The 16,564-nt window shown below is 41.6% G+C and overlaps 1 protein-coding gene across 3 annotated transcripts in view; it reads left to right on the top strand.

The window, feature by feature from the left end:
* LOC119740910 (pleckstrin homology domain-containing family H member 1-like) overlaps positions 1-16,564 on the top strand; it is an 86,884-nt gene that overhangs the window by 27,702 nt on the left and 42,618 nt on the right. For all 3 annotated transcript variants that reach the window (XM_038216389.1, XM_038216388.1, XM_038216387.1), the window contains exons 6-9: positions 7,383-7,452; positions 9,249-10,483; positions 12,747-12,825; positions 15,091-15,185. In XM_038216389.1, coding sequence (XP_038072317.1) covers positions 7,383-7,452; positions 9,249-10,483; positions 12,747-12,825; positions 15,091-15,185 — 1,479 coding nt within the window. The remainder of the gene's footprint in view (positions 1-7,382; positions 7,453-9,248; positions 10,484-12,746; positions 12,826-15,090; positions 15,186-16,564) is intronic.

The following is a 16,564-nucleotide window of genomic DNA, read 5'->3' as shown; positions in this document are numbered from 1 at the left end:
GAGGGAGGGTTTTTAATGTGTTTATCAACCATAATGTTCCAATCGCCTTTGCAAAACTTGTCATTACGAAATTCATATTTTTGACCCTCATTAGTCATTTAAGAATGGACCCTTACTGAAGGGTCTTCAGTTTCAATTAATAATCATTACACTTGTACACTTGCACTAACACACGGATGTTTACGTTACATACCTAGTGTGGACATTCCTTTGTTTTCGTGTAGTTAATAAAAACCTCTGGAAAAAAACTCATTTTACTCACACTGTGAAAACACTTTCAACACAATTCTTTTCTATGATTCCCTTTAGTGTTTCTCTTCATTTTGCCATGGATAAACCTAACCCAAAAATGCCTCCCCATAAACCTGTTTTCCACTTCCAGAGAGGGGGAAACATTGTGTGGACGTGGAGAAGTCCACACAACGTCGCTGCTACCTGGTTTATGTGGACATCTATTGTAAGGAAATCCACACAGTGAATGTAATGCCAAGGGCGGATCCAGAACACAATTTTAGGGGGGGCCAAAAAAAAAATTGGTCCCCCAAAAAAGTGGGCCAAAAAATTACGGCGTGGGGTTCGGGGCCCGCTTAAGGGCCCCGAAAAAATTGTTGGATTCTAGATGCTCTGTGGTGCGATCTGAGGCAATTTCTGACCACTTTAACCAATTTTTGTTGAGGAAAAGATGGTGGTGTACTCATTGCCTGCCTTTATTGCGATGTCACATAAAAAAAAAAAAAATTAGTTTCGTTTTGGAGGGGGCCATGGCCCCCTTTGGCCCCCCCCCCCCCGGCCCCCCCCCCCTGGATCCGCCCTTGTGTAATGCTTGCACACGAGAGCCCATGTAGTCTTTCTCGTATAGTGTAAAAAAAACTTTGACTGCACTTGTGAGACCTTTGTATTCTCAAATGGGCTGAACCATGCCAGACCTATTAGATCAGCAGCAGTTGGGGAAGCATTCAATATCCTTTTTCTCAATGCTATTCCTTTAGCATCTGGGACAGATTGGGCACATCAGGTCTATCTTTAGGACAGGATGTGAAAACATCATGATCTAGATCCACGTATAGTATTCCACAGATGTACGTAAAAAAAGAAAATTGGTCCACTGTGTCTGGGATCATTTCCTGTTGTTAATTTAGACACTGACTGTGTTGTTTAGACATGTGGCATGAATATTATAGGCCTACACAGTTGAATGTTCTTTTGCATTTAACTTTCTGAATAAACATTGTACAGGGTGGCCCAACATGAAGTTTACACTTTTTTGTGTGCAGATTTCTCAAAATTGGAAAGACATGTTGAAATTGTTCTATGATATTCCTTAACTACAAGAGCTTGGTAGTATATGGTGAAAACGGCGTTGAAATATACTGGTAGGCTAAATTAAGAAATGGCAACTATTTACTGAAAAATGGTCAAAAACCAGTTTGTTGACACACGCGTGTTATTATGAGATACATGTACATGTATGGTCAAAACAATAGACCTGCGTGCACAAAGAACTGCAGTAACAATGACCGAATCTGATGCAAGCGTGTGGACAAACTGGATTTTGACCATTTTTCTGTAAATGGCCGCCATATCTTAATTTAGGCATTATTTTCAATGCCCTTTTTACCAAATAGCACCAAGGTATTTTACTTCAGGACTATCTTTAAAAAATATCAACATGTCTACCCAATTTTAAGAAATTTGCGTTTGAAAAAGGTGTAAAGTTTTTTGGGGACCACCCTGTACATGTATATGTATACACACGTTCATGTTTGTCAATTGCTTTCACATAATAAATTGAAGCCAGCGATTATCGTTTGCCAGTGCTACTAAAACATACAGAATCCCTTGTATTATATTAACATCTTTTTGACAAGCACCGTACCGGTAGCTGATAACAGCGTAATGGTTCACTGAACGCGCGCAGTCAGAAATGCCAGGAGCACTTGTTGGATTACAATATTTCTATATATTAAATACGTTCATATTTGTCAATTGCTTTCAAAAAAATAAATTGAAGCCAGCGAGTATCGTTTGCCAGATGTACTGCTACTAAATCGCAAACCCTAAAACGTACAAAATCTCTTGTATTATAGCTGATTATAGTGTAATGGTTCACTGAACACGCGCAGTCAGAAATGCCAGGAGCACTTGTTGGATTACAATATTTCTATATATTAAATACGTTCATACATGTATTTGTCAATTGCTTTCAAAAAAATAAATTGAAGCCAGCGAGTATCGTTTGCCAGATGTACTGCTACTAAATCGCAAACCCTAAAACATACATGTACAAAATCTCTTGTATTATAGCTGATAATAGTGTAATGGTTCACTGAACGCGCGCAGTCATAAATGCAAGGAGAACTTGTTGGATTACAATATTTCTTGCCTGATGGGTACATGTACATGTACATGTACATGTACAATGTACATGTGCGTAGAGATTTTAAAAGGTTGCCAAAAATATTCAGCTGCCACGCACACGGCCGAAAGGAGGCTGCCTCAGCCGGCCGTCGCTAATGGAGCCAAAATGTGACTGCCGCAGCGCTCAATTATTGCGGGGCCAGGTCAGTGAACTGGAAGCCTTTTGTTCAGGATGTCCACCTCTTGATGAAGAGGTTTGCTCGCTCTCAGCAATACACTGCTTGCTCCCTGCTTTAAAAGGGAAGAGCTAGTGGGTTTCCTGTTGGCGCAAGTTGAGGGGAGGGGGGTTGTGTCTAGGGGGTGGGGCCTAATTTATGGGCATCTGCCGAATGTGAAAGACCCCTGCCTGTTTCCTTGGCACAATGGGACTCCTCTGTCACTCTTCATTTCATTTCAACAATGAGAGCTTTTTATGCTTCATATTTAGGTTTTTTTTGTTAAAAGGGTCAACCACAGGGGGCATTTTTTTTCTTGTGATGGGAGTGGGAAGTGAAGAGGACCTCGGATGGAGGAGCAATGCTCAAGATCAAGATTGGGGAAATGGGGGATGGGAGGAAATACACTGGAAGATCACTTGTGCTTATAAATTTGATCATTAAAGGTTTTCTAGTGTTTCCTTGCGTGCGTGTACAGCATTTGTGAGCTTGTCTTACATACGCAGTGTGGACTTCCGAACAAAAGACGTCCACATAATGTAGGTAGCACCGACGTTGTGTGGACTTGCCCCACGTCCACACAGTGTTTCCCCATTTCTGGAAAACAGGTTTAGAGGCATTTTTGGGTTAGGTTTATCTGTAGCAGAATGAAGAGAAACACTAAAGGGAATCATAGAAAAAAAATTGGGTTGAAAGAGTTTTCACAGTTTGAGAAAAATGAGTTTTTTCACTGGTTTTTCTTAACTACACGAAAGCAATGGAAAGTCCACACTAGTCATGTGAAACAAGTATGGGTGTGCGTGCGTGCGTTTGTATGTGGTGTAAATCGAGGACACACACGTGCAACATCATCGATAAATCGAGGACAGAAACCGAATGGAGGACTCCTCGGTTGGAAAACGTGTACAAAACCAATGAGAGGTGTTGCGAAAAATTTTGAAGTACAAAAAAAGGAAAAGGGAAGAGGAACAAAAGAAAACCCTTGATTTACACAATAAACAAACGTGTGTGTGTGTACATGTACCGTATGGGTTTGAGCGTCAATGCTGTTGATTGTCCTTTGTCTACCAAATAAAGGAGTTAAATAAAAATAAAATCTTTATATTCGCAAAATTTAGAAATACATGTAATAATACAAACAAATTTATCAAATATGACAATTTAAAGGGGGAATCAAAACTACACGCAGAAGCCATTTTATAACCTGAGCTAAATTTGCGGAATTTAATTTTTTGTCTTGCTGTCTTCTTCAAAATCAAGGAAAGAAAAAAACCTGTTTAACAAAAATTGTGTCAAGAACTATATAAATTTGATGAAAGAGCATGGTTTCATCCATTTTTTCTTTAATAGTTGTGTTTTTGTTTCAAGTTCGTTAGTCAATTCAATGAAAAATCAATATTACGAATGCGCTGTGTGTGCTGTATTCATACAAAGAACAACCATGACGCATCAAACGGTTTGCAGTTTTATGAATGCCTTTGTTCTGGGCCTGAATCATCCTTCTGTGTTCCTTTACCGAGACTTCAAGGAGAAATCAATTTTTCGTCAATAGATTTCATTGTTCCAGTTTCCCCCACTCGAAGACAGCCTGGCCATCAACCATTGTGTCAACACACAGCATCAAGTGTGCCTAGTCCAAGGCCTTAATTTTGTCAATGAAAAGACTGTTTATTTCATATTATAATTTAGTAGTAAGGCCAGCAAAAAAAGTCTCCGGTTTCTGGTGTGGAGCTTGCCCCAAAAGTGGTGCGGCGACGCGTTTTTTGTTTGTTTTTTCCCTACATGTACTTCTTTTTCTTCAAATGTCGGCTGATGTTGCAGATGACGCTTCGATCCCCTTAGAACTCTCAAAAATATCCTTCAGAGTGGAGCTCGAGGTAACCTCAGTAAGGCCATAAAGAATTCTGCACCCACTTACGATCTCGACCGACACAAACATTCTTCGGGAAATTTGGATAGTCAAGACAAAAATCAGGGAAAACATTAGTAACTCATCGTTGACCATACAGCAACATCGACATCATGCATGAGCTGCCAGGCTGGTCATTAGTCTGCTCCCTTACATATTGCGCTATATTAAAAAGCGTTTACAGGTTCCAGATACATAGCCATCGCTCCCTCAGTCTGGCTTCCAGACGCGCTATTTCAAACATTCCAACAGTCCATCTGCAAATGGTAATTTAGTGCAAAAATATATGGAAGCCAAGCGAGGCCACATAAAGCTTATACTCGAAAGCTTATTAACCCCATCTAAAAATATGTGCAGCAGCAGGATTCCAGTCAAACCAGTGAGTTTCTTCTTGGCGATTTTGAGACATCATCTTATATTGAAAAAAAAACCTTTTTAAATTTTGCCAACCTGCACGGCTACGGTGACGCGCACGCAGACCAGAAACCGGAGACTTTTTGGGGGGCCTAAAGAAACAGAGACAGAACATGTGTGCTTGCTGTATTTTCTTCTCAGACTGAGTCACTAGACAATTACTGTCCGTTATATTGTAATGCCAAGGCAGGCCTTAAGAGATGGCCTATTTTGATAATGAGAACATTGTGCTGTCAATCACGAAAGGCATATATGACTGATGGTTTGTGTACAAAACTCATTTGGATGTGAGTGGACGGGCCCATGGAACTTGATAGCACAAAGCCCATGACTATTATCTCTGCCCGAGCCAAAGAAGAGTGATAATCCCATAAGAAGCCCGGCTGGCGTAAGGCTTCATCATCTATTAGTGTTGTCATTAATACAGCCCAGCCGCGTGTTGGTGTGCGTGTATGTGCAGCCGCACTTAAAGGTAGAGTGTCCGACACTTGGTTTCTGAGTTGTAATGCAATTAAGTGTAGATCATCATTAGTTTTATTGAGCAAAGCAACTTTGATTTAATTACATGTACCGGTGAATGTTGGAACCTGTATTAATTTTTCACCCAAGATGCTGTATATATTTGCTTAATTGGCAACTCGTAAAAGTGACAACTCCTAAAAAGATTTACGCATGCACACGTTTGTATTTTATTTATTTTTTTAATGAAATTAGAGAATACAAAATACAGTGCATAACATACATTTACAATGTCCGTGTACATTAACAATATGCAGGTGATTTGACATACATTTGGAGAAAAAAAAATAATTATGCCTATACCAGGCAAATCAAAAAAGTAGAAATACAAAATAACAGACAAAATACGGACCAAAAAAACTATGCAATATAGATGATGACATGAGGGCAACTAAACAAGCTTGGTGATCAGCTGTATTATCTCAAAAGTGGGTGAATAATGAGTGTATGGAGGGAGCATGCAAGTATGAGAAGTCAATCTAGGGAAGGACACAAGATACTGACAAACTGTAAAAAAAAAACCACCAAAATACAAAAATAATAAAACAATACTATGCGGGTCACGGACAACAAAAGTAAATGTTCATGTACATGTATTGATATGGATCGAAGGAGAAGTTACATGTATAATACCGGTACATCTACATGTAGAAGCATGATCCTGCATTAGTCAGATTCATGTACTGTAGAGAACAGACTGCATGATTTACATTTACATGTATGCATTTAAGACATTGTTCTTTGTCTGTTGTCTGTTGTCAATAAGGACTGGCTTTTCAAAACAAGCATTTGGAAGTCGATACTTCCAACACCACAACTGCAGATTCATTAATGTTCTTCACTCCTGTGCCCTGAAATGCACTCCCAACTATAGCTTTAATCATGGGGGGGAATCCTCACCCAACAGACACCAGATGGGCATGTCATATCAGCCCGACTGAGACCAGTAATCCTTATGATTGTTTGCTGATCTCCGATAATAAACTAGAGGGAATTTACACCCAGTGTGCAGTGTCTGGTTTAGCAGTCGATGTGAAATTGCCTGTCGGCGGGAGGGAGCGCTGGTGGTTGTGGCATCTTAAAGAAAACTGGAGGCTGAGGGTTTAGGCAAAGGGGTTCTTGTTGCCGAGTGATTGATGAGACCCTTCAAACTTTCACAGATCCCAGGAAATTGAAAATTTGCCACTGCAAATTAGAGCAAAACCCGTTGAATCATTTATGATGGAGGAGAAAGTGGATAAGCTGTGAGAAGTGCTTTGGCCTGGGGTGACGAGGTGGGGGGGGGGGAGAGAACTTGTGAGATGAAAATAAACTGGTGTTGGATGAATCATGACGATGGGCTGTCTGTCTTATCTCAAAGATTTTTAAAGTTTGATGAACACGTGGTGACATATTAAAACTCTCCAAATCTGCATCCTTCATCGAAAAAAAAAAGCTATTTCATAAAGTAAACACTTTATAGTTCATATACATGAACACTTGTGTTTTACATAACTCTCGAGGACAAGCCATTGTCTTTCCCTTTGTTACATAGACTAAGCACGCAAACTAACGATCCAGGACCATTTTCAACAAAAGATGAAGTCTTAAAGAGTCAAGGACAACAAAGAATCTGTTGTTCTCCGTATTTTTCTGTTTACCATTACATCTGAGGACAAGGCATTGTTCTAATAATATAACACTTTCCCATAGACTAAGTACACTGACTTGCATTCGAGGACCATTCTCAACAAATGATGTTCATATGAGGACAACAAAGCATGTGTTGTTCTCTCTTCGTCTTGCTGTCCTCGGAATGCGTGTAATACACATACACAGCGTCCTCTTTTCTTTTTTGCACAATTCTTTGTAAGGATGCTTTATGTTTGTTTTCAACAAGTTTTAACATCAACGTTACGCAACTGTACCGGTATGATTTGTTACCTACATGTTTTAATTAAGTTACCTATTACTATTTTTTCCCGCAGTTGGAGGAAGAAAACAGGAGATTGCGAGCTGAGAATGTGTTTTTAATCACGGGACAGCAAAGTTTAGAAGGTGAGTTTTTTCCTGCAAGGGAAGAATTCAGAATGCTCTTTAAAGACTGGTTTGTTTTTTTAATAGAACGTGAAGTTTTGCCAGTCCACGTTCACTTAGTATTTGAACATCTTGGTACTGGTACAAAACACTGACTACATGTAGTCTACTCACAGACCCCGTGTTTGAATTTACCCAATTGTTATCTGCGTGATCGATTGAATGGAAGTTGAGGTCAACAATTTTAGAATAGTCATCAATTTACAATATTTTAAATATGTTGTTAATTGTAATGCTTTCTTTTCTTTTGAAATACTCATTTTTCCACCCTTGATAGGATGGGCCCAGTCCGGACGCACTATAAATTCCCTACACAAAATAAAAGCCCAGACGTGAGCACTGTATTCTCGTAAAATCTCGCAGAAATGTTGAGGTCAACTTGCATGCTCTACATGTAGATCTGAAAATAGGCCATTAAAACAAAGCCCACTTTGCATACATGTACATGTATGTTTGAAAGAATTCCCAGAATTCTGACTCATCAATTGTGTGCATGAGCATGTACAGTATGAGAGCGTTGCAAGCTGTCATCTTCGTGTGTTCTTTAGAGCCGTGTGTTGGCCCATGATTGCCCATCAGTGCGGATGGATGCCCACCGGGCAGATTTTAATAACCCATACATTGCAGTTTTTAATTACCTATAACATTGGACAGGTTTTCGGTGAATGTGAGATCATATTTCCAGGACACTGTAGGAATCAAAAGTTGTATCATATTAAACATGGTTGATAATTACTAGGGGAATAAATATGTGCTTGGCTGGTTTTAAGAAAGTATGTAGTCCATCATTTGTAATTTGTGCATTTTGTTCGTTTGAAGCAACAAAAGTGTTCAAAATCTAATGAAGGATACTGAACAACTAACCTGATGAAGTTTCAGCTCAGCTTCAGCTGTATTTTCTGAGAAAAACAGCATTCTAGGATCTCAATTTCAAATCAAAAGTTGCTGAATCTGTTTTGAATTGGGCCTGAATTCAGCGTCCGAGAGGCGTTCTCACTGAGCCGATACTGCAGCTATACGCGATGTCGCGCACTGATCCGACGAATTATAGCAACCGCGCGCGCGTGTGCGTCGTGCCAATGCTTGTGCCACGCTTCGCCGAATAACAAAACGAACTACTAATTTAAATTTTCCGGATTCAGCTCGGGCCATAATCCGCGTCCAGGCCCCTAGCTGGTTTTAAACATACCTATTTAATACCAGCCAAAGCACATATTTATTCCCATTCATAAATACTGGTACCTTTCGGTCAAAAAGTCAAAACAAGTCAAATATTCACAAATTTCAAGTTCAACAATTTTACTTTATGTTTTGGGGAAATACCCCTCTAGGCTACATGTATGTGTCTCACGCGCATAGTGCTAAAAATCTAAATGGAAATTGGTGTGTGCCCAGTGTGTACTATGGGATGCAGAATGCAGTGGTGTTTTACCAGTGGTTTAAAACCACCCACGTGACCGGCTTTCGACCAATTGGAATTGTAAACTGTTGGAATTTGTAAACTGTCTCAGGTTTTTATGAATGTTTTTTTGAAATACTTGTGTTAGCTGATATATTGATGCTGATGCTTTGGATAAGCTGGTTTTCAGTGCTCAACCCTGGAAGGGAAACATTTAGATGCATTTAGCTGAATTTAACCATTTAGAATGTGTAACAACTTCTGTGAGTCTGTATTCTGTTATCTCTTCTCGTTCCCAACTTTGCTGATATGCCATCAAGTAATTTTCATGACTCCTGTACACGTATGTTACTTGCAGAGAGAACAGGTCCAGAACCAAGGCAACAACTGCCTCTGTCAAGGCCTACGTCAGTCCTCTCAGAAGCGCCCGAGATTCCTGCTCGTCCAACATCATCTAGCATCAGGGAGCACCTCCAGAATATCCTGGATGATAGTCAGACCATCCAAGGCGTCCCCATGAGGCCCAAGCCCCCTGCCAGAAACAGGAAGAGTCCAGATGACTCCCACGTCTCGGCCCTGATTCAGGTCCACGAGGAGTTCATCAAGCAAGGGGAGGAGAGACCCTTGCGAGACGAGACCTTCAAGTGCGCGGCCTGCGAGAGACGGATGAAGCTACAGGACTCTTGGATGTCGGACCAGGAGGAGGTGAGCCACAACACCTGGCCGCGCCGGCAGCCACTCCATGCCCATGATTTTGCCAAACAGCACAGCTACGACCAGCCAGCTCCAGAGTGTGCCTCTTGTGAATCGGAGCCGCGTAGAGACCTCATTGTTCACTGTGAGTTTTGCGGCCATGACGGGGTGCCAGTTCATGTTGAATCTGACGAGGAGGACTTGACAGAAGGGATGCTACCTGCGGACCACCTTCTGGGCAGTCAGGCATCCCTAATGTCCTTGTCGGATAGTTCTCTTGCCTTACATGCTCCTCCTCCAACCCCTGCCTCCCCGGGAACTGGAGGCTCCAAGAGTCTTGCCCACAGCTTAAACCAAGCCAGTAATAACTCTACAGTGAACAACAACAATGAATCGCCTTCGTCAGTGAAAGTGCCGGCGACTTTAGAAGCCTTGGCTGACTCCGTTTCAGCAACGGCCGAGATTCTCCACCAGTCGTCCAACAGCAATAACAATCAGACTCCTTCCTTCTCAGAAGCTCTTGTTGATCACACCCTGGAGTCTTTAGAGGATGCCGCCCACTCGCAGATGGAAACAGAAACCACGCTGGAAGACGACGACGATGATGAGGTTTTCCACAAAGACGGGTTTGTCCCGGGGTCTAGGAGCAGCGACTATGCCGACCTGTTCCAAGATGAGATTGAACACAAGTCCCCCAAGAAGTCGGAGAGCAAGTATCAGAGCCTGACGTCTTTCAACACTGCCGTGGTCCTGGGGAAGGACGACGACGACTACGATGAACCACCCGATGACTTCTTCAGCATGGAAAGTCCAGATGAGGCCAGTAAACCTGGGGCAAAGGTCTCCGAGAAGAGTAATCCTACCCCGCCTCCGCCTCCACTTCACAAGATGCCACCATGGGTGAGTAGATGGGTCAGCTAGGAGCCCCGTGGGTGAATACACCCTCGGCCAGAGTAGTTTATCAAGTCACCACAAGTCATTAGAAGTCACATTACAAGTGACAAGCTATTCTATGGAACCCTGACAAAATAATAATAATAATACCGAAGTCTTATATAGCGCACGTACATTGTATCTACCAACAATTAGGTACTCAAGGTGCTGGAAATTATGTCTATTATTAGAGACAGGTAAATAAAGTACATGAGAAATATGAGACCCATTATGTAGCACCTTAATAATGGTTTACAAGGTGCTGCGGCGCATTAAGCAGCCACTGCCAGAAACACCGGGGCAAACCCCTTCTCTTAGCGATAAGTGTTACTGGGTTCTTTAACGTGCATTACACAACACACGGGACCTACGGCTTTATGTCCCATCCGAAGGATGAAGCAATAATGGTAAAGTGCCTTGCTCAGGAGCACAAGCACCATGTTCCCATGGTCAGGATTCGAACCCATGTACCACGGTACACGAGTCAAACACCGTAACCATTGGACCACAGCACCCCACAAAGGCAATTCTTTGATTGTCCATCCCCTGCCACTTGTGCCCCGACTTGTGCATAACTCAGTTACAACTCTGTGTTCAGAAATGAAAACCTTTACTAATCATCCTAACACTATAGCACCACACTGATGTGTGGTAACAATCTGGGCCCAATTTCATAGCGCTGCTTAACAGCCGACTTTGATCCTCCATCTATTTCATAGGGACCGTTAAGCAGTAAGCACAGCAAAAGCACGCTTAACCCCAGAAGAAGCTCTGCTTAAATCAGTGACGTAAAAATAGAAATCTCCATGCGCGCGTAACCATTAGCATGAAATAGTGCTCAAGCAGCAGCATGATTTTCTGCTATAGTATGTGTGGTAACAATCTGGGCCCAATTTCATAGCGCTGCTTAACAGCCGACTTTGATCCTCCATCTATTTCATAGGGACCGTTAAGCAGTAAGCACAGCAAAAGCACGCTTAACCCCAGAAGAAGCTTTGCTTAAATCAGTGACGTAAAAATACATGACTGTGATGTGAATTTGAACTTCCGGTTAAATCGGATAACAGATACTCGGTTTGACAAAAAATTACGATAATCGGATTTTGAAATCTTCAATTTCTCCCACCACTAGGATTCATGAATATTCAGTCAAATAATATTGGTCTCACAGCTACATTTACAATATATTGGTCAAACTGGACTTGGTAGGGATTATCCGTACTTTCCCCAATCAATCGCGTTTTGAAATTGTGAACTCCTGCATTTATGAACGGGGAGGAAAGCTTCAATCTAACCAGATTAGGATTGATTCTGATTACATACTACATGTACCGTACATGTGCAAATGTATGTAAGGCACCTGTTTTTTGCATGTCACTGTTCATTGATTGATACATGTGTACATGTCCATACCTCTAACCAGGTCATGCGTAACCACACCCTTTGGCATACTCATACATGTACATGTAAAACGCCCATTGCTTATTTTAGATCTAGGTACTTTAAAGATATTAAAGAGGTTGTGGAGTGCTGAAAGTCGTTTTGTTTTTTATATTTTTTTATTGTGGTGTAGACTCATATCATAATGACAAAGTCCCATTCTTTTGTAATGTGCGTTTATATGTTTATAAAACTGAAATTCATCGAGTAATATGTTGGTCGGCGAGCGCATAATTGAAATCAACAGTCGTTGGGTTCTTCGTAAAATGAGAAAAATCGTGACGTAATAAACAGGACTCGTATATACTACGCTGCATCGGGAGTCCTGTTTATTACGTCACGATTTACTATGTTTTTTTTTGCTGCCCCCAACGACGACTTTTACACAAATTGCACGTTCGGGTCGAAACAGGACCTGAAAAACAGCTCTCAAAAGTACCTTTTGTACTCATTTCATGACAGATACAATAGTCGTTTTTATTTCATCACACCTTAGGCTACATATACCCGAAAAATGACGGAAATTTCTTCGAGCATTCCACAACCTCTTTAATCACTTCACATGTATGTACTTGACTTAAATAGCAAATAATTCAGTACATGCATACACGTACATGTACTGTATATGAGTAATTCTGAAATACAGAAATTAGAATTCGTCAGACCATATCATATGATCTCTTTCTCATACAATTTTTTTCTCAGTTGAGCTGGATTCAACTGGAATTCTCACCTGAGAAAACCAGATATTTTTGTATATATTGTTTCATATGTATTTTTTTTTTTACAGGAGAATCGGATCTACACCATTGCAGACAGGGGAATGACCTTATCGTCTTGCGTCAATAATATGGCTAGCCCCTCCAAAAGTAAGTGTTGCAGTTAAACTTACATGCTGTGCGTACAACTTTAGCCGTCTCGGTTTTGCAGGAGAATCATTTGAAAATGTATTAGTATTTTGTGGGTCAAAGAGAGCTGACTGTAGTATGATTCCAGTGCGCGCTCAAATACGGTACTGTAATGGTACTGTGTAACAAAATCAACAAGTTCGATCAAGTGCTCACGCTAAAGGCCCTGTCACACTGTCTGCGATCTTATATGCGCTCTCACTGCGTCCTTGAAAAATAGCTGGGGCGCAACAACAACTACTAGATTGCAGCGACAACTACATAGGACGCCAGATGGGCGCCAGAGGGTCTTAATGGTCTCCGATGAGCGCCAAGGTCTTTGAACATGCTCAAAACAATCGCAACACCTCTGCGCTCTGGCCAGAGCGCCGTAATGACGCAACTCGGGCGCTGTGCGAGCGTGAATCGTGCGACATTGAAGTGGCATTGAGGCAGCCTAGGCGAAAGACAGTCGATGTAGTCTCCATGAGAAAGTAACTCGACTGCGATGAACTTGTAGAATAATTTTGAAACTGGACTGTGTATTGACCGTTTTGTCTTGGTATTTATACAGCGCAAGTGACGTCACATGAGCATATTTTGGTCGAATAGAGAGCGCGACGCGAGCTACTAGGACGTATCAACAGCGAGCTGAGCGTAGTGTGAGCACAGTGACAGCGCAGCGGCAGCGACTAGATGGAGTAATTGAGCTTGACAGGGGCGCATAGAGAGCGAGTTGAGCGCATCGTAAGCGTGGGAAGAGCACAGTATGAGCGTAGCTTGAGCTTCTTTGAGACAGAAAGTTGTCATTTTCTTGCGTCCTCGCTGCGATTGTTAAATTTATGAAATATTTTTGGTCGCCGTAAGGTCTCCTATGAGATCGCATATAATGTGACAGGCCCTTAAGATGCTATGGCTATGTGAATATTCAAAATAAAAATCGTCGTGTGTACTTCGCGCTATACACACACGAACCTGGGTGTACATGTACGAGTTCTACATAACCCCGGAGGACCGACACACAAAGGGAGAACAACAGATCCTTTCAGTCCTCGGGAGTTGGGTCTTTTGTTCAAAACGGTCCTCTATCGTACAGTTGTGTGCTTAGTCTGTGGTAGAGTGTTATATTACAGGGACAGAGGGAAACACAAAGCATTGTCCTGGGGAATATAGTAAAACAAGAGTGGCTGTGCACAAGGTGTGTCTTGTCCACTGGACTCTCAAAAGTAGTAAAAGATTGTGTCGATTGTCCAAAATGCACATTTTTGTCAATGGCTACGGCTATTCAATAGTGTACCAAATACCAAAATCAAAGCCACAGCCACAATGTGCCTGGTGCGGACATGGCTTAATTTTCTGGGTGAATGTCTTGTTTATGCAGAAAGCAGAGAAGAAAAATTGAGAGAAGAAGTTGTGGGAGGGGCTTGCTCTCCCTCGTGTTGTTGAAAGCAGAGGAAACCTTTCATTTTCCCAGGATGCCGTTAAAAAAAGGGCCGCTCAGCTGATAAGAGAAAGTCATCCGTAAACATTCGGGGCTCGTGGGTGAGGGTCAAGCACTGACGTCGCTGTGCTCCAAATATGATAAAAAATCCAACATGAGCCCCCCCCCCCCATAAAAAGTAGTCCTTTAAAAAAAACTTTAAAAAATCCTGTAGCTGTTTTCGTTTCAGTCAGTGTCGATTTCTTTGTGGAAATGCTTAGTTAGCATTAATTGACATTTGTTCGAACCACGTGGGAAGGGGGGGGGGGGGTTGAGTTAGCCCTGACGTGCACTTCATGGTTGAAGCAGTACCGGGTAGGTGTCATTTTAGGGTGCATGTGTGCGCCACAGGAGACACGTTAACAGCCCACTTGCATTTGTGGTAATGTGTGAAACGCAGTACATGTTGTGTCGATCCATAATTTCAATACACGCAGTTGATTAGCGTCCCGATTTCTCTTACTTTATAGAAAATACAGAAGTCTTGTACCGATGTGCTTCAAGTTATTCCTGCCTAAAGATTTGTATGTTGTCCAGCTGTCACATTGCTTTTGTTGCAAAGAGATCATTTTTATTGACAGGTTTCGTTCATCTCGACGTTAATGTACTCTCTCAGAAAATCACGAGGTTCTGGTTAAGAGTTTATGCAGATTAACCCTTGGATTCAAGTCGGGCCAACATGTAGTCACGTTCTGCACATTTCCTCGCCCGGTTATTGGACACAACTCCATTACTGAGCCGTTGCTTTTTTTCTCTCCCCTCCTCAGCTTGCCCTGCCCCTATTTGCCAGTCTTGGGAAGGTTCCAGCACCGCAGCCATGTACAAAGACATGTCTGTCCCGGTTTATACCACTCTAAGAGGGGTAAGTATGAATTCTTTCAAAATCCTCCTCCACCTTCTTCTAGCACTTTTTTATTTATTTTTAAATCATCATTTTTGTATTTCGCGGAAGTCACATTCAGTCAGCATTTTGCGTTGTGAGTCAATCGAAACCGTCAGCTGGGTTTGAGTCATGATACTGGTGTGTCAATGACACGCAAGCACATTTTGAAAAATGCAAGCCAAGAGTACAAGCTCAAAATGATCTCTGAAGCTGCGAGCCAACAAATTCGTGTTTATGCATGAGTGACGTGATTGTGCCGTGTAATTTCTGGAAGGAGTAGTGTTTTGAGTACAAAAATCAGGCTTTTAACCCTAGTGACCCATGGTGACCTTTGATGGTCAGTGGAGACCCATTAAAGTGACACAAGGGAGGGACGAGTTGATGTATTATAGCCATGCAAGGCTGCACTGGAACATTTGTTACTAACTAACTAACTAATGGAGAGACATGACAATTTGTTAAGCTGCTGTCCGCAGCTAAAAGTATGTGAGAGAAGCAAAATCAAAAGAGAACTTCTTATCATTCAGGCATAAGATTTTTTTCAAACTTTTTTTCTGGGATGAGACTTTTTGAATTTTAGAGAAAGACATTATCAGCATAGAAAGGAATGATCTTTCAGACCTTTCATCCAATTTTCAGATTTTTTTTTAAAACTTGACAATCTCATCCTTGAGCATTCTGGCAAAATCCAAATTTGATTTGAGAAATAGAGGATTCTTCTGATAGTTGATGTGACTCCAGTGCAAGTGTGAGACTTTAAAAAGTTTCTTTATAAGTCACACAACTTGCTCAATTTATTTGGAAACATAACTTAGGTTGATTTAATGACATGCATAAATACCTAAGACAGTTTACCCATTCCTATTGGTCGAGAGCCCGTCATGTGGCCGGTTTTAAATGCTTGATAAAGATAGAATAAACACTTTTCCAGTGTCTCACGAAATTTTGACTCTATGAAATCCGGTGCCAGCACCATTATATTGGTTGAACGTTCACACTCGTCACGTAGGCATGTGCAATACTACCAGTGAGTCAGTATGTCATACATGTACTCCTAAATTCACACTACACTGGTACAGCGTTGTGCGCCACATCACGCAGTTCGCGCGACGTTCGCGTCAATCTCCATATAAGGAGTTGTTTACCAGAGATCCTTACCATTGAATAGCTAGAGGGGTGTTTTGTTGATTGAAATCGTTGAAAATTAATAATTTTTGACTTGTTTTGACTTTTGGACTGAAACTTTAGATTTTTTTACCAAAAAGGTATGAATGGGAATGAATATGTGCTTGGTCGGTATTAAACACTATGTTTAAGGCCGGTTGGAGTCTGGATGCTGATAATTACCCGAGCCGAAG

The sequence above is a fragment of the Patiria miniata genome, unplaced genomic scaffold (assembly GCF_015706575.1).
Source record: "Patiria miniata isolate m_02_andy unplaced genomic scaffold, ASM1570657v1 HiC_scaffold_5, whole genome shotgun sequence".
NCBI classification, from domain to species: domain Eukaryota; kingdom Metazoa; phylum Echinodermata; class Asteroidea; order Valvatida; family Asterinidae; genus Patiria; species Patiria miniata.
This window is presented reverse-complemented; position numbering and strand designations above follow the sequence as displayed.